The following is a 25264-nucleotide window of genomic DNA, read 5'->3' on the forward strand; positions in this document are numbered from 1 at the left end:
TCTTTTTACTTTTTGTTTTAAATTTATATATTTCAGATTCCAGATGGCCTGAGAAAGAGAATACATATAGAAATGCATGCAACAGTCAGAATTAAGTCAGTGGAATCAGTCCCTAAAATTCCAGCATCTCTTAGATTACAACCCAAAAGGAATTTAGTGAGTTGGTATTCTTAGTATATCATTCAGTCATTTTGCATATCTTTAAGCAATGATAGTGTTGCTCTGGTTAAGGTTTACCAGTGTTGTTTTGTTTTTTATTTGTTGGGTGATAATTTGGGAACTTCAAATCACATTAGACTAATATTTAAAATATACATTATTCCAAATGCAATTTCCCCTCGAATAAATACAATTTTATGATTTAAAGTCATATCTAAATCAGCGAGACACTTGTACTATCTGTATAAATGAAACTTTATACATAATATTACTTCATACTTCTGTATCACCTTTCATCCAAGGATTATAAATGTCAAGTAATTAAACCTCAAAACACCCTTTTGTGTTTGGGAGGTATTACAATACTCATTCTACAGTGTATTGAATACATATTTTCTATTTTATAAAAATAAAGTGATTTGCCCAAGGTCATACAATGGTTGAGGAATAGAGCCTATAAATTCGGACACTTAGTCTCTAACCATTAGACCGGTCTCCATACGTTTTCAGATCACATATGTCTTCTCTTTTGTTTTTCCTTCATAATTTCTCTCTCCTTCTGTTTAACACATTGGCATTTTCCATGTTCATAATGTAATTAAATATTACTCGTTTTGTGCAGGACCCTGAGCCACCTGGTGTAGGCTGTGTGTGTGTTATAAATAAAAACATTTACTCTGCAAAGTGTGTTCTGACATAGTTTTAATAAAATATCGCTATGTAGTGTAAGGGGTAAATCCTACAAACCTATATGCCTGTGAGGCATGAGAAGTTAAAGGCTACTCACATGTGTTGGTAAGGGTTTACAGGGCCAAGTCCCAAAATTATATTTGAATATTGTTGTACATAATTACATATTGCTGCATTAGAAAGCATTACATAGCAAGAGTAGTATGGTTCTCACTTCATCTTAGGACATAAGCAACATTTTCTCCTTGACAGGGTCCCACATAGATAAGACTGCCATTAAAAAATAAAAGTGATTTACAAAAGAAATATTGGACCAGATCCTCAGCTGGTGTGGCTCAGTATAGTCCAGCTTTAAACCTACAAAGGCAAAGAAACCCAATGCTGAGTCTGAAACTCCTTTGAGAAGAAGGAGAAGAAGCTCTTATGCTCCTCTAGCAGGCAATACCTGGGGAGAGTTTCTAAATAAGATAGTTAAGGCATATTCATACATTTTAATGTGGTGTTTTAAGTTTTACTCTGAATTATCTTTGCTTTTTTCCTTCTGCTATAAATTTAATAGTGAAGTAAATATTTGAACCCCTCTATCCTCCCTCAATGGAGCCACACCCATTGTTCTCATTGCAAATCTATGCCAACAAAAACCTATTTAATGTCAGCTCTCACTGTCCATCAAGTGCTGCTCTTACACAAGGCAAATGTCTTCACTGGGTTAGTTCATTATGGGCAGTATGTTTGTTTTGCTGTGACACTTGTGTGGTCATTTTGCACTTTAGTTGCTCCTCAAAACATATAGTACTAATCTATAATAAGCACAGAGTTTTCATATGCATCTGGTGTTCTTTCTCCACAAACGGATTGAATTTTGTTTTGCCTTTTTACTATATTTTAAAATATACCATGGTTGAAATCTATCAGTTTAATAAATACAACTTTTTTCTGTAAATGGTTGATTGCAGGGTAGATGGTTGAACTAAGTAGTAATTAAACCTGAGGTTTTTGTACATAGGTGTAAAATAAATATCTTGAAGGCAGTAAACTAAAGAAATATAAAGTAATTTTATGTGATCTTATATAAATTTAATATGGAGTTCTTTCTTTCTTTCTTTCTTTCTTTTCTACTTCAGCTCAAGTGATTTTAGTTCCCAAAGGAAGCAAAGAGAAAGGTGGAAAATTAGGTGAATAATATGGTAGGATCCTCTTTTTCCTTTCTGAACAGAGCTTCCTCCCTTCCCAAAGAGATCTCTGTTGATCTCCCTTGCCTTTGAGAGGAAGGATGCTCCAGTAGTTAAGGGGCTAGCATGGCATTCAAGAGGCCCAGTTTCGATTCCTTGCTCTGCCACAGACTTCCTGTATGACCTTGGGCAAGATATTTAATTTCTTTGTACCTCAGTTCCCCATCTGTGATATGGGGATAATAGAATTTCCCTGCCTCCCAGGTATGTTGTGAGGATAAATACATTAGCGATTGTGAGGTGTTCCAACATTATGGTAATGGGAGTCATGTCTGTATCCAACATAGATAGGTTGTGGGGATGTGACAGGACTTAGTGTTATGAATGAACAATGCCATTAGAACTTTTTCCATCTGTGAGCTATCATTAGGAACAAATATATATATACTGAACCATCTATACTGAAGGGTTATCATTTGGAAAGGAACAGCCGTAATAAAGCAACCCTCCCTCTTTTCCCCCCCATTTTCCTGTTTAGCATAAAGACATAAGTGAAGATGACATAAAATCTGCTTTTAGTTCATGGTTGGAGGATACCACTACTTTTGATCTTCCCTGGATAATGACAGACACACACTGCATACAACTAGTTGTTAAAGAAGGTAAGGAAAACTATGTCCTCTGCTGTGGCTATGTCTGTATTCTCTCTGTATTATGAAGCCTCCTTAGGCAACATTTCTTTTTAAAAATGGTGTTTTTATACTGAGGGACATAATAGATGCTTCCCTCCATTTAAATTGTAGATGTAAGTCAATCTTTAACAGTGATCTTAGTTTAATTCATTCATTTTAGATTACATTTATTTAAAAAATATATATATTACTAGGTTCATATTGTGCTGAAGAAAAATAGAGTTAATTTGAAATCTTGATAGTTGTTCAGTGTGTTTCCACAGGAATGGAAGAGTTTGTCCTTAGTGTAGTACATCCTTCTCACACTGAAGAAAATAAATCGGAGAATATTTTTATGTTGGATCCCAGTTTGCTGCAGAAGACAAATATACAAGTAAATATCACATAGTATCAGGTATCAAGTAACTTAAATTCTGTTACATGTGGTGAAAAATAAAATTAACGGTGTATCATATGTGTCTGTTTCAATTACAGTATTAAGTAATTTAATGTTGTAGTGCCTGTGTTCATCACCATATATGCACATCTCATGTGTTACCTTATAGCATGAGGCTTTACTAAGACTCCACATAGTCCATAGTATTTTAGACCTAAATTCTGTAGCAATGATCAAACTCCCACTAAATTCAATGGGAGCAGAATTAGGCCAACACTGAGCAATTTTGAAAATTCTACTCTTCATATTTAATTGCCTTAAATACCTATTTCACCATTTTTCCCGCCTTGGTACCCAAGACATTGTACTGTCTGGAACATGTGAAGTGGGGAGGTGCTAATTGTTTATTCCATCAAATGTGAGGGCTGCTTTCGATCCACACCTGTCCCAGTTCATGCCGTGCTCTTGCTCTCAAACTGCTTCTGTGTCCTCCGTCTCTCCCTTTCCCTGTAAACCCCCCCCCACACACACACACACATAGCCTCTTCTTTTGGGGCAAGTATTCCCTTTCCTAAACTGCTTGTTGAGTCAAGATCTGAGTCTCCAATGTTAGCATACCCCTCTATTGTTGCTGGTGATGAGCTAATTTTTTTATATTTATGCAGTTGCATGACAGAAGCAGTGAAGAAAACTGTTCTGTTGCTCTGCAAACTTGTTCACTAAAAGTAAAATAGAAGTTTATCCTTATTAATGGATTATGTCCAAGATTAGTCACTTTGGAGACATGTTAGTACTAGTATCCAAATGGGCCTTATATATTATATGAAGAATTTGATTGATAACTGGGAGATAATTACCCTCTTTAGCTAGTATGAATGAAGCTTTCATCTACACCATTTTATCAATATGTGAGTCTTTCATGCAAGTATAGTTTCATTAAAACATTTAGTCAGTGTTTTAGAATCATAGAAGATCAGGGTTGGAAGGGACCTCAGGAGGTCATCAGTCCAACCCCCTGCTCAAAGCAGGACCAATCCCCAACTAAATTCCCAAATCGCCCCCTCAAGGATTGAGCTCACAAGCCTGGGTTTAGCAGGCCAATGCTCAAACCACTGAGCTATCCCTTCATTTTCTTCAAACAGATTACAAAAAGATGCAAATCAGTTTTGTACTTTTCTTTTGTAAATGTATATGTATATTTGATTTTTAAAATATTGACTTTTTCTTTTTGTTTATAGGTTCTTATACATCCTATGCCTACAAAAGCTGATGATGACAGCACACAGTCTACTATACATGATACTGACCAGATCCTTCCTTTCCACAAACTAAACAGTTTAGGGTGAGATATTTTGACAATGTCAAATATGGGAAGAAAAAAATAAAGCCAGATATATTAGAAAATGCACAGCTTCTGGAAAACTAAACTAGCTGTTAAAAATTCTGTGAAAAATGTAACTAGACATCTCTTTGGACTGGGCCGGGCTGACACAATACTTGGGACCTGATCATGTAATCACTTACTTATTTACACCTTTATTTTGCTCTTGTGAGTAGCCTTATTGTAGTCAACGGGATTACTTACACAACTGAAGTGATGTACATTCTAAGTGTTTGCAGGATCAGCTTCTTGGATGAGATGTCTTGAAGGACAACCTACTTTGACAAAGTCAGACCTGAAAATTATAGGAGAGTGGCAGAAAGCAGTTATATCAGCCCTAGAAAGGTGAAGGCCCTTTTCCTAATGAACTGAAAAGAGGTTACCACAGACTAAGTAGACACACCTGATTCCAATGACCTTTAAAAATCCCACTTCTGGTGAGAGAGGAAGAAGGGATGAGAAACAAGCTGCAGCAGGGAGAAAAGGCTTCTCCTGGGTGGAAGGCTGCTCGCCTCCCTATAAGGGAAATGATCTAGTTAGCTGCTGTTTGTGGAAAGACTGGCATCCAGAAACCAGCGTAATAAGACAACACACAAGAGAGGGGCAGGGAAAGGCATTCCTTTTTGTGTTATAAATTTGGGATTTTGTTTGGCTTACGAGAACTACTTGGGCCTACCCAATATTGAAAAATAAACCAGATTGAAAAATTAAGGCTCTGGAAGGAGATGCCTTGCCATGCTATGTAATCCCAGAAGCTGTGTTGATAATTCACTAGGTGGCGCTCTTCCCTCAATCTGTACCAAACCGGGCCTCGCTAGTGTTAAGGGGTACTATACTGCTAGATGTTTCTTTTTTGTTGTTGTTATGTATTTTCTTTAAGTTGAAATCTAAAACTGCTATCTTTGTGGATCTTAAAGGCGTGCTGTCAGGTTAAAAGTGATCTACAGTTTAGGAAAGGAGGTGAATAAAAGTAGCTTTAAGTCAATTTTGTATTTCCCTAATTCTGGCCCAGGTCAAGGACCTACATTGTCCCCAGGCTGCTCTGAGTTATGCCAGCTTGTAATAGCTTTCTGTAGGCTATTACACCAATGTATAATAGCCAAAGTGTATTGCGCTCTGGCTATACCCTCTCCTGACCACACCCTTGGACACATCTCCTATGCCTGGACACATCTTCTATGCCAGAATAGGGAAGGCAGCTGGTGCAGAGCTTTTACAATAGTTCTTCACTGGTTGGAAAACCACATGTGATGGGGATATTTTGCAAGGGCTAGCTATGCCCCTTTATGCCACTTGTGTAGTGTAGAAGTTCCATGGCATCTAATTGAAGGGGGCCATAGATTTTCTTGAACATCTGAAGCACTTAGGGTTTTTCAGTATGTATGGAAAGCATGCCATTATAAATGCAAGTAGTTATTATTTCCTAGATTGAGTGTACTGAGACAGCTGTAGCTTGTTTAATGTTTTATTTGGTTTGCCTTACTTTGCAGAGGAGTGGGTAAACTAGGAACATCCACCTTTGAGCACATAACCCACAGCCTCTTGGGACGCCCTTTATCTCAAAAGCTAGCTACCATAGCTGTGGGACTGCGCAGTGGAGCTGTCCTGCTCACAGGAACAAAGGTGCATTTCTACAACTCTCCTTACCTGTATGCCAAAATAGTTTTCTTGCACTAACTTAATTTTAATACTCCAAACAGGCATTGTAAACCTGTTTCTTTTCTGCTCCAAGGAATCAGAGAATAGAATTGAAAAAGAGCTGTTGGATTAACTAATCCACCTCCCCTGCCAATGCAGCATCATTTCCTCTGTTATATTTTAGTGTTTTTTACCATCTAAGTTTTAAATGCCCCTAACACTGGAGCGTCCATCATTTACCTTGGAAGATTATTCCACACTGTGTTTTTATCCTTCAAATATGTGTAGATACTTATGCCTCAACATTATTTAACATTTATTTTTAAATTATTTGAATTCAGAAAAAAATCATAATTTTTTTCCCTAAACACTTCACACATTTTTTTCCCTAAACACTTCACACAATCACTGACTCTCAGTGATTCTCCTGTTATATTTCCCATGTTGTTTAATGGCAAATCCTGAACCCTTTAAAATCTGTGAGAATTTTATCACTGATTTCAGTGGGATCAGAACTGGGCCCGTACTAGGTACTACTATTGACAAGGAATGAAAATCACCCTCTATACAACCAGCCATCTGTTTAGCATCTGTGTTTCCTGAGGAATAGTCCACAGAAACAAAGAAAGAAGTAGTTTCTGTTACTCTGGATGTTGTTTTAGAAGACTATCCAACATTTATTTTGTAGGGAAGTGGAAAGTCAACATTAGCGAAGGCCATCTGCAAAGAAGCCTTTGATAGATTGGATGCTCATGTGGAAGTAATTGACTGTAAGGCTTTAAGAGGTATGACTATGATCATAGTTTTTCACTCAAACGTTTGTTATAATGATAAGGAAGCATTCAGGGCTTATCTTTTTATTATGTTCAAATTATCTACAGTATTATAAAACTTTGATCTAGCTATTTATTTGGGCTGCGTGGCTTTTCTTTAAAATGTTTTGTATTGTTTCTATAATGCATTTTGGTGCCTGGCAGTAAGCACCTTTATAAATTCATTGCATTGTGCTAGTTCCATCATTTAAGCTTATTCAGAATGTACACTTTTCTAATTTTTTGTGCTTCTTCAAGTAGTATCCCTGTGGGTGCTCCACTTGAGGTGTGCATCCACCTTCAGTATGAGATTTTCATCAGTAATGTCCATTCAGCCAAAGGCATATAGGGCTGCAAGAGATGAACCGCCCTCTGTTCCTTCTCGACCACTCACCTGAGACAGTGCGTCCAATAGCATTCATTTACAATTCTGCCTGTTAACTAGTTTCTAGTCCATTTTTATTCTTTGGTAGATAAATGAAGCCTGTTTTGTCTTTGGGGTATGCTGGACAGAGGCAGAGAAGACTCTAACTAGGAGATCTGTGAAATCTCCTCAGAGAGAATTCTCCTCTAAAAGACCTATCATACCAGAAACTTTGTGCCCTTCAAAGGTTTCTGCGGCGGCTTCAAGCAGTCCTGGTACTGAGGCTTCCAGATTGAGCTTGAGCTAAGTCTCAGCTTGTCTTAAGTCTTGCCCCAGTGCCCAATGTACCGTTGAAGCATGAACAGAGTACTAGAGATAAAGACTTTGCACCTAAGAAGCCGGAACCATCCACACCAACTGTGCATCAGTATCTTGACCAACAGTTCAGCCAACATCAGTGCCTCAGCCTTCTACAGCTGGAGGTCTGGAGCTCACCAAGTCTTTACACAAGCCTACCCAGTACTGCAGGAGTTCAGATTCTCCAGGGATTTAATTTGTCTCAGATGAGCCTGAGACTCCTCTGGTGAGCTCGTTTAGACTCCATGTACCACAGCCTGCATTATCTTTGATACCCCACCTTTCACCAGTACCTTATGATTGCCCAGTACCCACACAGCCAGACAAGCAGATCATCACTCCGCTGTCATTTGCTCTGCTGTCACACTATGTAGACGAGAGCTCTTCAGACTCTCAAATATCAGCTCAGAGCTTTCATGTCTATTTACCCAAACTGATTCTTCTGAAGATGTTCAGTATAGGGACATTTGACTGCCTTCATGGTGTCAACTGATTCAACACCCTCCCTGGTATGATCCGTCCTGGATAACTCCCCCATTTCTTTACAGATCACTTCCATGGCCAAACGGGAACCTTTGGGCATTATATCACCAGCAGTTTTCTAAGGCACCTAACACTCATGTGGAACATCAGAGACAGTGTTCCCTGCTCCCATCCATCCCTCTTTAGCAATTCCTCCTGCAGGAGGAAACATTTGAGGAGCAAGAAAGGAGGGATGAGGAGGAGGCTACTCCTCAGGCAAATATTTTATCATTCTCTCCAGGTGAAGCAGTTATGCCTCCTCCATCTAACACGGATGACTTCAAACAGTTCCAGAACTGGATGAAGAGAGTGACAGATGCGCTCTGAATTCCAATAGAAAAAGTCCAAGAAACCCAGCATAAATTATGGGACATTCTACATACACCATCTTTATCACAGGTGGCCCTGCCTGTGCGTGAGGTGCTGTTGGAACTGCCAAAACAATTTGGCAAACTCTTGCCACTGCCATCCCAACAGCTAAAAGGGTGAATTAAAAAATACCATGTCCTGGCTAGGGGCTCGGAATTTGTATTTTCTCACCCCACCCCCAACTCCCTAATTGCAGATGCAATCAGTGAACAGAACAGGCACACCATTGAAAGGCTACCCTAGATAAAAAGGACCAAAAGCATTTAGATGTGTTTGTTCACAAGAATTACTCGTCTGCCACTCTGCAGTTTAGAAATGTGAATAATCAGGTGATACTCATGAAGTATAATCATATAAACTCTATTAAATCTATATAAAGTCTTTTACAGAGCATCTCCCCAGAAACACAGGCAGCAATTTCAGGCTATCATTAATGAGGGGTATCACTTGGCCAGGATGACTTTACAGGCTTCTGTTGATGCAACTGACATGGCAGCTCATTCCATCTACACAGCTATGGTGGCTGCAATCCTCAGGTTTCCCATGTGACATCCAAGACACTGTAAAGGACCTCCCTTTTAATCGCCTCAAATTATTCAGTGAGACCATGGAGGAGTCCGTACGTTCCTTGAAGTATTCTAGGGCAACACTTGACTTGTTGGATATGTGCACCTCCAAACAAAAGGAGGTTCAGTAGGTCCCAAACAGCTCAAGGATACAACCTATCCCAGTTTTCCATCTGAAAACCTGAGTACCTGAGCCATCTGAGAAGGAACCCAGACTGCAGAAAGGAAAACCCTACACAACTACCGGCCTGTTTATGCAACAAATGTCATCTGTGAAACATTCCTTCTGATGCGTTGGTTGAGGACCATGACATTCCCACAATCTGGACCAGATGCCACACCATCCTCCCCAGTCTATCCTTCCACCTTTGGGGGTTGTCTCTTCCATTTCTACCATTCATGGGAGAAGTTTATTTCCAACAGATGGGTACTGGAAAAAGTTCAAACCTTAGTTTTAGCACCATCTCTCTATTTGCAAGGCTTGGTCTTCAGCTCAGCACCACAACGTCCTTCTTCCTACCAGTACAGCAGCTAGAGGTTATTGGAGTCACTCTAATGCTACAGCATCTAGAGCCTGTCTACCAAGGAGCAGATTCCTCACCCTGACAAAACTAACTGCATGAGTTCAACTAAGTCCTCAAGTCACTGCTTCAGGCCATGGCAGTGTTCACCTTTGTCACCTTATATGCCTGCTTGCATCTGCACTGCTTCCAATCCTGGCTCAGGTCAGTCGATATCCCCAACAGGGACAGTATGAACAAGTTTAGCTCTGCCCCTCGAAGTGTGTTAGTCTCCCTTAACTGGTGGAAGAATCCGGACAAGGTGTGTTCAGGGGTTCCTTTTGTGGAAGCAGAGAAAGAACTGACAGGAAGGGGATGCAATGCATGACAGTTCTTTCTCTGCTTCCATACTTTCAAACATTGTCCTCTCGCCGTTACAATTGTTTTGGACACATTCCTCTTCATATAGAGAGTTCACCTACAGGATCACACTGTACAGAGAAGGTGGACCACACAGGAATCCACCATTCACATCAACATTCTATACCCAATGACCTTAGTAGACACTTCACGTGGGATCACACATGGAAACTCGACAAATCCATACTCAGACAGATATTTCTCTCACCTGGGGTTTTCCAGCGATAGATCCCTTTGCCATTGTTGCCAGCTGAAGATTCATGAACTTCTGCTCAAACGGAGGTCTGGGTCATCATTCTTGGGGGGATGACTTTCTCCTCTCATGGTCGAAGAACCTTCTATATGTCTTTCCTCCAGTGCTGCTAATCCTCAGGGACCTGAACAAAATCAGACAGGACAGAGCCACAGGCATTTTGATTGCACCAACCTGGCCAAGATAAGTATGGTTCCCTTATCTCCTTCACCGCTCCTCTCGACTGGCTATCAATCTACCATTGATGTCTAGCCTTCTCGGGTGGGACAAAGGGAACATTCTTCACCCCATCTCAAAACTCTGACTCAAAGCCTGGTACCTGGATGGTTGTCAGAGATAGAGCTCTCCTGTTCCAGGGAGGTGCAGGAGGTCCTGCTCGACAGTAGAAAGGAATCCACCAGGAAAACTTACCTTCAGAAATGAAAAAGATTTACCATTGATGCACTCAGCAACACCTGTCTCCTATGGATTTTCCCATCTTGGAAGTTTTAGAATACTTTAGAGTACCCCGAAGAAAGGGAGGTCTCTCCTTGAGCTCCACTGAAGTCCATCTGGCAGCCACCACAGTGTTCCATTTGCCTGTAGAAGAGTCCTATGTGTTTGCTCACCTTGCAACTTCTAGGTTTATCAAATAGTTATCAAACCTTTTCCCACATGTCATGGAGCCCACCCCCAACCTGGATCTTGAACCTAGCTCTCAATTTGACAAAACCTCCCTTTAAACCAACAGCTACTGGTATGCTTTTACACCTTTCTAGGAAAATGCCTTTGTGAGCAAGGGGCTTCAATGGCTGACCCTTCTGTACTGTTTTCTTCAAAGATGACGTGTTCCTCAGACTTTCATATAAATTGGACTATTCATCTCCCCATATTTTATCCTAAACCCCATCAAACTAGGGAAGATGCTGCCCTCCATACTTTGGGATATTAGGAAGATAATGACATGCTATTTGGACAGGACTAAACCTTTTTTGAACTTCTCTGAGGCTATTTGTATCTTTTGCAGACTGAGCTTAAGGTACACCAGTGTCTACCGAGAGACTTTCTAACTGGGTTTCCACCTGTATTTTCTAATGCTAGGAAGTCACTAACATGCCATTCCAACTCATAATTAAGGCTATGTTTTAGTCACAAGTATTTTTAGTAAAAGTCACAGACAAGTCACAGGTAGTAAAAAAAAAATTCACAGCCCGTGACCTGTCCATGACTTTCACTAAAAATACCCATGACTAAAACTTGGGGCGGGAGCTGGGACCCCTGCTGGTTCCCGGCCAATGGAAGCTGCGGGAGCGGTGCCTGCAGGCAGAGGCAGTGACCACACCTCCACCTAGCCGCTGAGTGAGGAGTATGTCCAGGTAAGTGCTGCCCAGTGCCCACCTCACCTCATCCCGTTCCCCAATCCTGCCCTCTCCCACACCCAAAGACTGAAGTTCCCATCTCCTTCAGGGGGTACTGCTCAGGAGTCACCTCGAGTGGCGCAGTCATAGGGATGCTACTCGAAGAAGGAGAGGTTGCTTACCCTGGACAGTAGCTAGAGTTCTTTGAGATATGTGTCCCTATGGATGCTCCACTATTCACTCTCCATCCCCTCTGCTTCATAGCCCTGGTCTACACTACGAGTTTAGGTCGAATTTAGCAGCGTTAGATCGATTTAACCCTGCACCTGTCCACACGACGGAACCATTTTTGTCGACTTAAAGGGCTCTTAAAATCGATTTCTGTACTCCTCCCCAACGAGGGGATTAGTGCTGAAATTGACATCGCCAGGTCAAATTTGGGGTAGTGTGGACGCAATTCGACAGTATTGGCCTCCAGGAGCTATCCCAGAGTGCTCCATTCTGACCGCTCTGGACAGCACATTGAACTCAGATGCACTAGCCAGGTACACAGGAAAAGCCCTGGGAACTTTTGAATTTTATTTCCTGTTTGGCCAGCGTGGCGAACTCAGCAGCACAGGTGACCATGCAGTCCCCCCAGAATGTTTCTATGCTCCCCCTATCATCTCTATCGCTGAGGTTACCGCAGATTAGAAGGCGAAAAAAACGCATTTGCAATGACATTTTTCCGAGCTCATGCAGTCCTCCCACACTGATAGGACACAGCGTAATGCATGGAGGCATTCAGTGGCAGAGGCCAGGAAAGAATTGCTATGTTTGCTTAACGGCAAAAGTATCATGCCTCGCTAGTGATCCTGTCTGAGCCAGGTCGCTGTGTCACATGCACTCCGCGCTGTGTCAGCCTTTGGCGGGCATGACTGCTTTGTGAGCAGGGAGTCCATAGATATAGACATTGCATTAGGTAGCTTCTGTAGCTAGAGAAAACATTCCTATGCATTCGGCAAAGTCTGTGGCAAAAAAAGAGAAGCCGCATAGTGTAGTGGTTATCATGTTCACCTAACACATGAAAGCCCTGTAGTGTAGTGGTGATCACGTTCACCTAACACGCGAAATGTCCCCGGTTTGAAACCGGGCGGAAACAGGTCACTGTCCCTTTTTCTGACTCCCCTCCTGCATTTTTAGTCTTAGAACAGACTGCACTGTGAAATTTTACTTTGAATTATATCAATTATGAGTTAAATAACACGGAAGCTCTCTCTGAGTTATAGTCCTGGATTCCTTACCCTTTCAGCTGCTCTGATAAATTAACATTTTTGTTGGGGGCGGGGGGAAATTTTCATTGAGCCTTTTATAGGGACTAAATGTTATCTAGGTCTCTGAAATAATCTTAACGTGGCCCATAGAGTGCAATCCTTCGTTCTGGATTTGTCATTCCACAAGTTGAACTGCTCCTTACTACTGTCCAGGCTTCATGAGCCATGGGAGCAAGGGGCAGGCTGGGGTAGGTGTGACCGCGCGGTAATGCTGGCTGGGAGAGCAGCCTGAGGAAGAAGCCTCCAGCTCGCATGATATTCCAGGTAGGACTGAATCTCCATGAGACGAAACTTAAAGAAGAGAATGACCTGGAGTCACTCCCATTCGGTGCTCTAAGAGGAGGATAGCCATGTCTGTCCAGGCACTCCTGATCGACCTCACCGAGGTCTGCTCGCTGAGCGAGGCTGAGTAGGACCCCGGCTGGCAAGAGCCGGCGGACGGAGCCCCAGACCAGCAGCGGGCTGAGCCGCTCAGCTCGCTGCCGGTCTGGGGCTCGGTCCACCGGCCCCGCTCAGCCCACTGCTTGCCTGGGGTTCCCATCGTCCAGGCAGGAAGCGGGCTGAGCGGGTCTGGTGGACGGGACCCCGGAAAAAAGGCGCGAAACGATTGTCTGCCGTTGCTTTCACAGAAGGAGGGAGGGAGGGGGGCCTGACGACATGTACCCAAAACCACCCGTAACAAAGTTTTTGCCCCATCAGGCATTGGGAGCTTAACCCAGAATTCCAATGGGCTGCGGAGACTGCGGGAACTGTGGGATAGCTACCACACTGCATCACTCTGTAAGTCGATGCTAGCTGTAGTAGTGAGGACGCACTCCGCCGACTTAATGCGCTTAGTGTGGACATACGCAACGGCCTGTATAAAATCGAATTCTAAAAAATCAACTTCTATAAAATCGACCTAATTTCATAGTGTAGACATACCCATAGTCTTTTATCTCTGTGGGACTTTGTAATGGAGAAGGAACTGAAGGCGGTTCATCTGTTGCAGTCACATATGCCCTTGGTATAGGGCACAAGGCTAACTATGGCACATAAATGAACTGAACGGAAACTGCTGCCAAAAATTTCCAAGTGAAGTCACATGTGCAGCTCAAGTGGAGCACACCTAGAGACACACATCTTGAAGAACTCCAGCTACTGTACAGGGTAAGCAACATCTCCTTCCCAGAATTCAACCACAACCTCAATGTTTAGTCCCCATTACTATGAAATAAAGAAAGAAAGTGTGCAAATTGGACTGTGTATTTTTCTCTGTGCTGAATGGAACAAAAGTAGTTGAATATAATTATATCTATACTCTTTTTCTCATGGAACAGGTGAAAGTATATCAAATTAGTGAGAACTAATTATTTTTTGTATGTTAAGGAATGTACAAACTTCACATTGTATAGCATAGCCTTTAGTTTCTAATTTCAAGTTTGGCCTAGAAATTTTAATATTTTTACAAATTTTATAGATCTAATGTAAATTACTTTGTCCATCTGATGAAAAATCACTTTTTAAAAAAGCAAACATTTAAAATAAATATTCTTTATATATAGTTTCATTGGAAAACCAGGAATGGTAAATTATAAAACCTGCCATTCTTCTGAAGGTATTGTTAAATTTTCAGTGCTTGCTGAACTAGAGTAGTATTGACAATTTCTAATTGTTGTATGTACCAACAACTTCTTGATCTCAGATTGTGCTAGTTGTCTTTGTTGACATTCAGGTTCTCTTGTGAGTTCAAAAGTACTTAGGTGCAACATAAAGGGTAGGAGGGCAAATAATGGCTTTTTGCCACTTTTCCACTGACCATCCTTTCCTTGTAATCCTGGGCTTTATATAGTTCTGAAGCTGTTCTAGTTTACTCTGATGTTGTAGAAACTAAAGATCCAGTTGTGTTGGATGTCTGTGTCTGGCCATTCCCCCTTCTGCCCCCGGCATGATCCCTATTCCAGGGGAGGAGGCGAGCATTCATATAGAACTGGCATAGTCAGCTGAAGGTTCCTCCCATAAAGGAGAATCTTTAGCTGCCCATTTAGTCATTTTAAGGCCCTTTGCATTGCCAGCACAAATTTTATTTTTTTCATGCTGTGTTTTGATACTAAGATTATATTTTTGTTTTAGGAAAAAGATTAGAAAACATACGAAAAAAAGTGGAGGAAGTTTTTCTAGAGGCAGCATGGAGACAGCCATCCATTCTTCTGCTGGATGATCTTGATCACATTGTTGGAGTTCCTTCTACACCAGAGCATGAGAACAGCCCTGAAGCAGTTCAGAGCTATAGACTTGCACATGGTAATGCTATGCTAGAAGCGTCTGGGTAATTTTTTCCTGTTGCTTCTTATGTGCCTGGATAAAAATGTATTGTAATTTAGAATTTCTTGTACCTGAATGACAGTTGTCTGGACAGTTCTATTTTCACCACCCCTACTTCTGGATCATTTAGCATTCTATGTTGTTCACACCTCAGATAAACTGCCACAGTTTACAAGTTCCAGATTAATTTTGATTATGCATAGATTATTATGCATAAGTAGCATTTTTTTTAACTGAATGTGTACCTTTCTTATCTACTTGGTGCACTTCATTGTGTGCAAGTCATCGGTTATTTTATTTAAATTTTTCCAAACCCTAGCCTTTAAGTGAAGAACTGGACAATGCATCCTCCATACAATCTTTTTCTCTGAAGTACAGCCAACATTAAAATCTCTCCACGTAAACATTTTCAGTACAAGAGACTGAAATAACATAATATGAAATAATCAAGATCAATGTATTTTATTATTTTAACTGTGTTAAATTATGCCCTGGTAGGATTTAAGCTATAACAGATCTTCAATTTTCTAAGCAGTGTCAAAGGGAGATTGCAACTTTTTAAATTAAATTCCTTTTGTGGTTTCTGGAATTCACAGTGAGATTAAATTTTCAAAAATGTTCACCTAAATTACAAAATGGGTAGTTGTATGTACAATTTCAATGTCTTAGTGCTTCATTTTTGTTTTATGCACACAACCTTGATACGCAGTTTTAAAAGTTAGCATAAATGATCTGCCTTACTTATACACTTTATTTTTGTACATGACATCTAGAGATCTAAGTAGTTCAAAACTGCTATTTATCCTAAACTCTTAGTACAATGGCTTGGCACACAATACAGTTCAACACCTTAGTATTGTGATAAGTCATACAATAAACTATCTAAATTATATTATTATTATTTCAACTTTTTCCTGACTACGCTGCAGAGTTGGGATTATAGCTTTCTGCATTTTATTCATACCAGATACAACAGCAGAATTCACAATAGAGAAAATCATCTTTAATATCACAGGGTAGACCTCATCAATAACTATACAAGTTTAGTTCTAGGCAAAGCATTTCTGACAGTGTTTCCTTGTTGGAGTAGACTGTGCCTTGAAAAATAAATGCATTTGTTTAGATGATAACAGTTCTATAATACATTACAGAAAAGTTAGTGTAGTACTTGGTGTTATATAATATCTCTAGTACTGTAAAAATACTCAGCATTAATAAAAGATTATAAGTTTCATACATTTATTACTCATGAAACAATGTCTTCTATATCTAGTTTTGAAAGATGTGATAAAAGAAGTTATTTCCATGGGCAGTTTGATTGCATTAATTGCCACAAGCCAGTCTGAACATTCTCTGCATCCTTCCCTTGTTTCTGGTCAAGGAACTCATATATTTCAATGCTTCAAACATATCCAGCCTCCAGATCAGGTAAATGCAATAACTGAGTAACTTGGTCAAAATGTTGGTTGTGACTTCCCTACAGTCTCAGATGCTGCACCAAAAAGGTAACAAAAAAGGATAGTTTGCTGCTGAAGTTGAGATAAAACAAAACCAAAACCACAACAACACTATTGGGGGATTTTAAGAGGTCTTTTGTGATATTAAATAGCATATAACTTTTCTATATGTTATCTTCAGGGTTCCTTTTTGGGAAAAAAAAACAGAGTTATGCCTAGTGGTGAGTCTGTCTCCCACCACCCAAATTAACAGAAACTTCACCATAATGTATACTTTCCCAAATTGTATTTGGGTTGTAAAATATTTAAAGGGTACTAGTTTGTTTTAATTCAAAAATTGGTTTAATTAATATATCCTTCTACTCTTAAAAATAGACTGTATTGAAACGGTACAAAAGAAATGGCAACCAATGTATTAAATATAGTGTACTCTAAGGAAAAATCAAAAGATTTGCATTCTGTACTAGTGTGTAAGAGAATGCCCACAACACGTTGGAATCATACCCAGGTTTATGGTGCTTATTGTTCTCCTGTCATAAATGAGCCATTTAAAAAATCAAGAACTGCAGTCAGATCTCTGACTTGTGCTGACTTGTGGCAGAAGAAAAGACTTCCCCTGAAAAACTATGTTGTATGACAACTCTGTAATCTGAAATTATCCAGACTTGTTTTTTAACCAGTGTCCAAATACAAATGAAAATTTCCAGTATAGGCCTTATTCTACAAGGTAGTTGAGGGTACTCAGCGCCTCTCAGGATCAGGCCCTTTATACCTGTGTGATTTGGTCTGTTTGTTCCTAGGATTTCTCATTCTTCATTTCTGATTTGGAATTTATTCCAGTGCTTGTGATGCAGATATGACTGGGATAGAATAGAAAGATTGATTTCTGAAATGATCATTGCTGGGCTAGAGGTTACAGTGGTCAATTGGTCATTTAGAATTGTAAAGCTGGTGAACTCTTAGGAAAGGTCAGATTAAAATAATCAATTTTTCTTCAATTTGTGTTAGTATTTTTTATATATTAGTCACAAAACTCCTATGTTGAATGAAATGTTGGTAACTTTTCATTATCTGAAACATTTGAGTCTTCTAAGCTTAAGATAATAATTCATATCTGTATAAAACTATGTATACATTCACTGTATATTTTTATTTTTCAGGAGCAAAGATGTGAATTACTGCATTCCATAATAGAAAATAAATTGAACTCCAAAATAAACAGATTCTATGATCTTGATCTCCAGCATATTGCAAAGGAAACAGAAGGGTTTATAGCTAGAGATTTTACAATGCTAGTGGATCGTGCCATACACTCCTGTGTTTCTAATAAGGGAGCGTGCAACAAGGAAGGTATGTGATAGTCACCAAATCTCTACTTTGTTTTAGTTGTACCATATGGCACGTGCTTGCAATAATACAAAAGCAAGTAAAACTGTCTCTATATTTTACATTTAAAATGCATTTAACTGTTATTTAGAAGGTTTTTTGTCTTGATATCATATGCATATATTCTTTTTTTCCCCCACCATAAGGCTAAATTGATTTTAACTGGAGTTTCTTTTGTTCCTGGGGGTTTTTTTTTTCAACAGACTTGAATCTGTCAACCTTAGACTTTCAAAAAGCTTTAAAAGATTTTACTCCTTCATCTCTGAGAAATGTTAACCTACACAAACCTAAAGACTTGGGCTGGGACAGGATTGGTGGCTTAAAGGATGTACAGCAAATACTCATGGATACCATCCAGTTACCCACAAAGGTACCCTTTTCTTTTAAACCAGGAACAAATGCTTCAGTACTTTACAAACCATTGTGTTTCTGGAACTCTGATTAACAATTTTACTTTGTGGAACAGCTACTCTTAGAAAAAATGGACTCTTACAGGTACAGCACAGAACTTGCAATCCTGGTAGAGGGAAGACTAAGGTGCCTTTAAGACATTTTTGCACCCTCCCTTACCTGAGATGTTCTGAAGGCTTGAGAGGCCTAGAGAACATAACATAGGCATTCCAGGCCTATGCGCCGTAGCGCTGCCCAGAAGCTCTGCAGTATTGCAGCCTTGACCTGGACACATTCCTCCCAACCCCAGGCTTGTCTTCTACTCCTTGGCTTGTAAGTTGGTCCTGAGAAGGTAACATTATTACAGCTATCTTCTGCAGTGCCTGAACCAGAGGACTCTTCCCTTTGCTGATTATGGAGCTTTTTAGTACGCTTTTACATCAGCCTGGCTCTCTTACCCAATGTAGAGGTACCAGAGTAAGGGTGAGAAACTCACCATAGAGCTTTTCAAAGAAATGGTTTTGAACTTTTTATAATAGGCTACTTTAATATAACCCAATTATATAATTATAATATAACTGATAATATCAGTTGAGATGAGCCCTTCTGGACATAATGTGGATGAAGTAAGTAATCTCACAAGAATGTCCATATAAAGAAACACTCGTCAGAAGCCAATTATTACATTATGTTACCAAAAAATTACTTATTTGGAAATAGGTATTACTCTTGATGACTCTGTATTTTCAGTATCCAGTATTATTTGCAAACCTGCCGATACGACAGAGGACAGGAATTTTGTTGTATGGTGCTCCTGGAACAGGAAAAACTCTGTTAGCAGGTGTAGTTGCCCGAGAGAGTGGAATGAATTTTATCAGCATCAAGGTAACAAAATTTTGATGGTTTATTAGTTCTTTGTATTAACACAAAAAATCCCAACATAGTTACTTTGTCTAATTGTGTGTGTGTGTGTGTAAAATATATATGCAAAAATAAATACCAAACTAAGAAACTCACATTTAAAATGTAGTCATTATCATGACCACAAAGAAACTGTTACAACATTTAATTTTTCCGGATAAATACTTGGATAAATTTAGTCATTGGGGGGGGGGGGGGGGAGAGAGAGAGTGTGTGTGTGTGTGTGTGTGTGTGAATGAATGATGCTCTAGTCTAGAGGTTAGGGCACCTGCCTGGGATGTGGGAGACCCAGGGTCCAGTCCCCCTGCTCCAATCACTCTTTTGTTATTTATCCACAGTGGAACAGGTTCAATAGGAGAGACTGAAGGGACTCCCCCTCCCCCCCATCAGAATATCCCATAGCTCAGTGGCTAGAGCAGTCTCCTGGGAGGTGGGAGACCCCTCTTCAAATCCTTCTCCCTCCATGAGAGGGGAATATTGAACCTGGCTCTCTCATCTTAGGTGAGTGCTCTAACCACTGGGCTAAAAGTTATAAGGTGGGCACTGCCAGGGCAATTTTGAATGGGGGCCAATCCAGTAGGCTTGCTCAGCAGCCACCTACCGGGTTGAGCCCTGCACACAAGATAGGGAGGCAAATGCCTATTTCTATCTTTCCCCAGAATCAAGCCTGGTCTACACTGGGGGAGGGGTGAGCTAAGTCGGTCTAAGTTACGCAACTTCAGCTATGAAAAAAATGTAACTGAAGTCGACATACTTAGAGCTACTTACCGCAGTGTCTTCACTGCGGTAGGTCGATTGCTGACAGTCCCCCATCGACTCCGCCTACCCTTCTCACTCCAGTGGAGTACCGGAGTCGATGGGAGAGCCCTCAGCGGTCGATTTATCACGTCTTCCCTAGACGCAATAAATCAACCCCTGCTGGATCGATCACGCCGGAGGTAAGTGTAGACATGCCCTCAGTCTGAGGCTTAAGTGGGAGACAGGTATCTGGACACCAGTCCACCTGCTCAGAGGCAGAAACATAGGCACAGAGGGAACTTTTATCCTGAAAGTTTAGGCACTGAGTGGGTTTGGCGTGAGATTTGTGAATTGCAGTGGAGCCAAAACTGGGATTTAGGCACCTAAACCCAAGACTTAGATGTCTAAGTACATTTATGGATCTGGCCCTGGCTATCTAAGCACCACTGAGTGACTTCATGCTGTGGCCACACAATGTTATCTCTGAGAGTTTGTAATTAATCACTAAGTATTTTTTAGAAAATTGTGTTATGTATTCTTAATTTCTTCTTCTTTATAAAAGGATTCTAACCCAGTGGGTAATGCAGCTAGCCAGAATAGTTTAAATGTATCTTCAGAACACAATCCTCAGACTTGTGATACTGTAACACATTTCCCTTTATAGCAGGAAAACTGAGAGCCAATGAAATTAGCAATACCTGGCACAGTTTATCTACTTTTTTGAATCACCTGGGAACCACTGCTTGCTCGTTACTTTGAAATTCTCTAGTGCTTGCATAAATAACCCACCTTGCTAGTAGATTCCACAGTGATATGGAATTAGGAAAAAACACAACTCCTGAGTCTTCTCATTTTGCTATTTTACAGGGACCAGAGCTCCTCAGTAAATATATTGGAGCAAGTGAGCAAGCTGTTCGAGATGTCTTTAACAGGTTGGTTCTCTAAGAATAAATGTTGTTGTAAATAGATTCCACTTTCATGGCTGATACTAAAAATAATTATTTGAATTTCCTAGTCAGCAGTCTGAAAGAGCAGGCTTAATGGGTCTTGATCATTAGGTCTGAAATATCTAGACCTGCTGAAACCACATGTTAAAATACTGACAGGGTCAACTTAACCTTCATTCTTCATAATTTGATAAATTGAGTTCCTTGCAGTTTATTGTGTAGGCGGCCTTTGGATAAGACTTTACAAACATGTTTGCTTGTATTGATATTAAAGTTTCCATAGTATTTTAACACCATAATTGTGAACTTCAGAAGGAAATAAACGTAAGTACAAAATAAAGTATAAAATATTAATGGTAGTTAACAGGAAATCCTGTTCTTCAAAGCAGTTAATTTCCACAGGAAACCATAATAGTTGCTGCCTTCTATAATTAAATGTAACTATATTAGGACTTGTCTACCTACTGCGTGGGGGCCATACACAACCCACCAGAGCATTTCATAAGGCTCACTGTTTGCTTTGTACAATATACTAATGGCCGATTCATTAGCGTTTTGTCGTCATGTTTACATCATTTTAGTTTACACAAGTGTATAAATAAACAATACTGTACATAGGTTGTTTCTATCTAAAAATATACAAAACAAGCTGAACTGAAAATATAAACCAATACAGGTGATTTTAAATCTTATTAAAATCTGTAGAATCTGTTTGGCCCACACAAGGTTGTGCTTAGGTTACTCCTGGGGGAATTCCTTGCCACTGCACGTGCGCATAATTAATGAGCCACACATCATTTTAATTTTTTGCGCAGAAAAAAGCATCTGCTGGAATGTTGCTGCAGTTCTACCTTTTGCTCACCAGAGGGCACTGTGGCGATAGAACACAGCAACTGCTCCCAGCCTGCTAGGGAAGAGAAAGAGCCTGCCTTCTTTGCAGCACCTGTCAGGCCACGTCAGGAGATGGGGCTATGGGGAGATAGACAGCGTGTGGCTGCTGGGGGGTCAGACAGGAGCTCATAAGGGCTAGTGGGGGAGGACAGACTGGGGCTGAATGGGAGTGGAGGCCCAGGGTCACAGGGGGAGGGAGATGCAAGGCCACCTGGGCAGAGCGGGAGGGGGCGCAGAGCTACAGGGGGAAGGGGCTGGCTGAGTGGGGGCACACAGACACATGGGGAGAGGTGCAGGGACACAAGTTCAGGGGAGTGGCTGAGTGGGGGCACAGAGACACATGGGGATGCGGGAGGGGATGCAGGACCACACAGGAATAGGGGGGTGTCTGAGTGGGGGTGGAGGGACACATGGGAATGGGGGGAGTGGGTGTCTGAGTGGGGATGAAGAGACATGTGGACAGGGCATGCAAGGATACATGGGGGTACAGGGACACATGGGGACACAGCAGAGGTGCCTGACTGAATTGGAGAAGCTAGGGGTCAGCCAGGGTCTGCATGGGGGAAGCTCCCTAACAGTCCCTCCCCACCCCCCAAAAAAACTGTTCCATACTTTTCCCACTCATACGCAACAACCCTTCAAGTTCACACCCAGACTCCTTCCCAGCAATTACTTCCCTGTCCCTCAGCTCCTCCATTACCTCCCTGACTCCGAGGGGTGCAGGAAATATGGTTCTGTATTGAAGTTTAAATGAATTATTATTCAGAGTTCTGTATTAATATCCCTAGTAAAGAATCTGTTTGTCAAAAAACATTTTCTGAATCTTTTTTTATTGCCTGTATTGTTACAGACATACTTGCTGACAGGTATTTTGAAATAAATGACCAAAAATAATTGAAACCAGTGTGATTATATTGTGTTATTTTGACAAATAAAATATGCAGAATTTGAAAATATTGTGCGCAGAATTTTTAATGTTTTGGCACAGAATTTCCCTAAGAGTATTAGGTTTATGTGGCCCACCTGTGTAATAAGGTTGCACTCGACTGGCCTGCATGAACACTGAGTTCATGGCAAGCTGGGATGTAAATGTACCCTGCAATAGTCTGCCATACAAGGGTTCTTAAGCTGGGGGTCGGGACCCCTCAAGGCGTCATGAGGTTATTTCATGGGGAGGTCGTGAGCTGTCAGTCTCCACCCCAAACCCCGCTTTGCCTCCAGCATTTATAATGATGTTTAAATATATAAAAAAGTGTTTTTAATTTATAAGTGGGGGGTCACACACAGAGGCTTGCTATGTGAAAGGGGTCACCAGTACAAAAATTTGAGAACCACTGCACTAAGGGCTTACCTTCACAGACATTTAGGCTGCGGCTAGCTAGGGTGTGAATCTACCCCGCACTACTCTGCCACGGTCTAACAGGTCAAACATAAACAGTTTGGTAGAGCACTTTAATCTAGTCCTCTTTGAAACAGGACTAGATCAAAGCACATTAGCAGATTTTTAATGTGCATTAGCTGGGTTCACACGAACAGTTACACTGTGACAGACTAGTGCAGGCTAGATTCACACAGCAGCTTGCTGTAAACTAAATGTTTGTGTAGACAAGCTCTTAGCGTCTGTGTGAACCTGCTTCTGCACACCAGAAGTTCCCTACTGTGCTTCAGTCTACTCCTTTTTCAAAGCGGGGTAGATCAAATACTACAGAATTTTTAGTGCACACTAGTAGGATCCCCACTAGCACAGGGTTGATTTACACCCCAACTTGCTACAAATAAGTGTTGTGTAGACAAGTCCTTACAAACCAAACAGAACACATATTTCACATCTCTAGGCAGATTTATTTTACTTAGCTTAAACCTAAACTGAATTGAAGGATTGCATTTTGTTCCAGAGCACAGGCAGCCAAGCCTTGTATAGTTTTCTTTGATGAGTTTGATTCCATTGCCCCTCGACGAGGTCATGATAATACTGGAGTGACAGACCGAGTGGTTAACCAACTGTTGACTCAGCTGGATGGAGTAGAAGGCTTACAAGGTAAATAATTTAGCTGTGTCTTTTTTTTATTTTTAAAAGGCATGAGTTCAACACATTAATGATAATCTCTTACTTTTTCTAAGGGGTTTATGTGTTGGCTGCTACTAGTCGTCCTGATTTGATTGACCCTGCTCTGTTGAGGCCAGGTCGACTGGATAAATGCCTGTACTGTCCTCCTCCTGATCAGGTGAAGAAACAATATACTACACCATATATGAAAGGAAAAAAATTAGAATAATGAACAGGATTCTCCATTGGCTTGTACTTTGTTTAGTCATGTACACCTGAACAAAGTGGACTTGGTTCACTATTGCATCACTTCAGTTTTACACCTGTGTAACTTTCTGGAATTGTATTGGTATAAAACTGGAGTAATGCAGAGTGGATCAGATGCAATGAATGTAAAATGGGGATAAAACATGACCAAATCAGAATTATGGAGTTCTGCGCCCGCTTTGCACTGTGTAACTGACTATGCAGTGTTCAAGCAGTGTAGAATCAGGCCCAGTATTCTTAGGTCTTGTGTTTGTAGAAAGAATGTAACCCTTCAGATGTTTGTAATCCCATTTAGTAGACAGCCAGATTTGATTTGATTTGACTGGTAGTGTTATTGTTTATTTTCTCCAGATATTCTTCCATTGTTTTCCACAGATGTAGAACCAATCATGATCTTGTGGACAAAGCCCACATAAAAGGGGCTTTGCTTACAGGAAATACATAGGAGCAGGGATTGTGGAGATTGAAATTTGTCATTTTCATCTGCCAACAGGGCCCAGGTCACCATTTCACCTGCTGTTGCAGGGCATGATGAGGAGTAGAGTACATGGCCTTTTGCTTCCCCATGCAAATTAGTGACCCAGTGTTTTCCAGAGCAGGTAGGCATGGAGTCCAGCTGTTTGGGCTTTCCCTTACCTGGCCTGCATGCAATGGAAACATATTTAATCAGCATTTGGACAGTTATGTACAGTCATAGGACCTGATCCAACATTCACTGATGTAAATGGAAGGACTTTCAGTGACTTTAGTGGGTTTTGGATCAGGCTAGTAGAGATTGCAGGATTTGTCCCTTTGATGGCTCCTAATTATAATGGAGAATATTCATTAGCAATTTACATGGCAAGTTTAACAGATATCATCCCATTTCATTCTCACATGCACAAAGATAGATAATCCCATGCACTAAGAATGCAAACACATTCTATCCAAATATTTTTCATTGCTATTTCCATAGGACAAAAAAATGAGCTCTTCAGGCCAACAGGGTCATTTCC

The 25264-nt window shown here is 40.7% G+C and overlaps 1 protein-coding gene and 1 long non-coding RNA gene across 4 annotated transcripts in view; one reads left to right on the top strand and one right to left on the bottom strand.

The window, feature by feature from the left end:
- Positions 1 to 25264, top strand: part of PEX1 (peroxisomal biogenesis factor 1) — a 52409-nt gene that overhangs the window by 13434 nt on the left and 13711 nt on the right. Inside the window, exons 6-19 of one of the 2 annotated variants that reach the window (XM_054020464.1) lie at positions 37 to 156; positions 2560 to 2683; positions 2956 to 3086; positions 4328 to 4431; positions 5961 to 6093; positions 6797 to 6893; positions 15034 to 15204; positions 16499 to 16653; positions 17843 to 18032; positions 18272 to 18438; positions 19209 to 19343; positions 20985 to 21049; positions 23851 to 23993; positions 24077 to 24180. In XM_054020464.1, coding sequence (XP_053876439.1) covers positions 37 to 156; positions 2560 to 2683; positions 2956 to 3086; positions 4328 to 4431; positions 5961 to 6093; positions 6797 to 6893; positions 15034 to 15204; positions 16499 to 16653; positions 17843 to 18032; positions 18272 to 18438; positions 19209 to 19343; positions 20985 to 21049; positions 23851 to 23993; positions 24077 to 24180 — 1839 coding nt within the window. The remainder of the gene's footprint in view (positions 1 to 36; positions 157 to 2559; positions 2684 to 2955; positions 3087 to 4327; positions 4432 to 5960; positions 6094 to 6796; positions 6894 to 15033; positions 15205 to 16498; positions 16654 to 17842; positions 18033 to 18271; positions 18439 to 19208; positions 19344 to 20984; positions 21050 to 23850; positions 23994 to 24076; positions 24181 to 25264) is intronic. The other variant, XM_054020465.1, reaches the window with a different exon arrangement.
- LOC128832833 (uncharacterized) overlaps positions 2975 to 25264 on the bottom strand; it is a 40986-nt gene continuing 18696 nt past the window's right edge. The window contains exons 2-5 of one of the 2 annotated variants that reach the window (XR_008444062.1): positions 10683 to 10850; positions 10227 to 10395; positions 4675 to 4765; positions 2975 to 3065 (exon numbers count right to left, since the gene is read on the bottom strand). This is a non-coding gene — a long non-coding RNA (uncharacterized LOC128832833). Of the gene's footprint in view, positions 3066 to 4674; positions 4766 to 10226; positions 10851 to 25264 lie in introns of both variants that reach the window. The other variant, XR_008444061.1, reaches the window with a different exon arrangement.

The sequence above is a fragment of the Malaclemys terrapin genome, chromosome 2, assembly GCF_027887155.1.
Source record: "Malaclemys terrapin pileata isolate rMalTer1 chromosome 2, rMalTer1.hap1, whole genome shotgun sequence".
NCBI lineage: Eukaryota > Metazoa > Chordata > Testudines > Emydidae > Malaclemys > Malaclemys terrapin.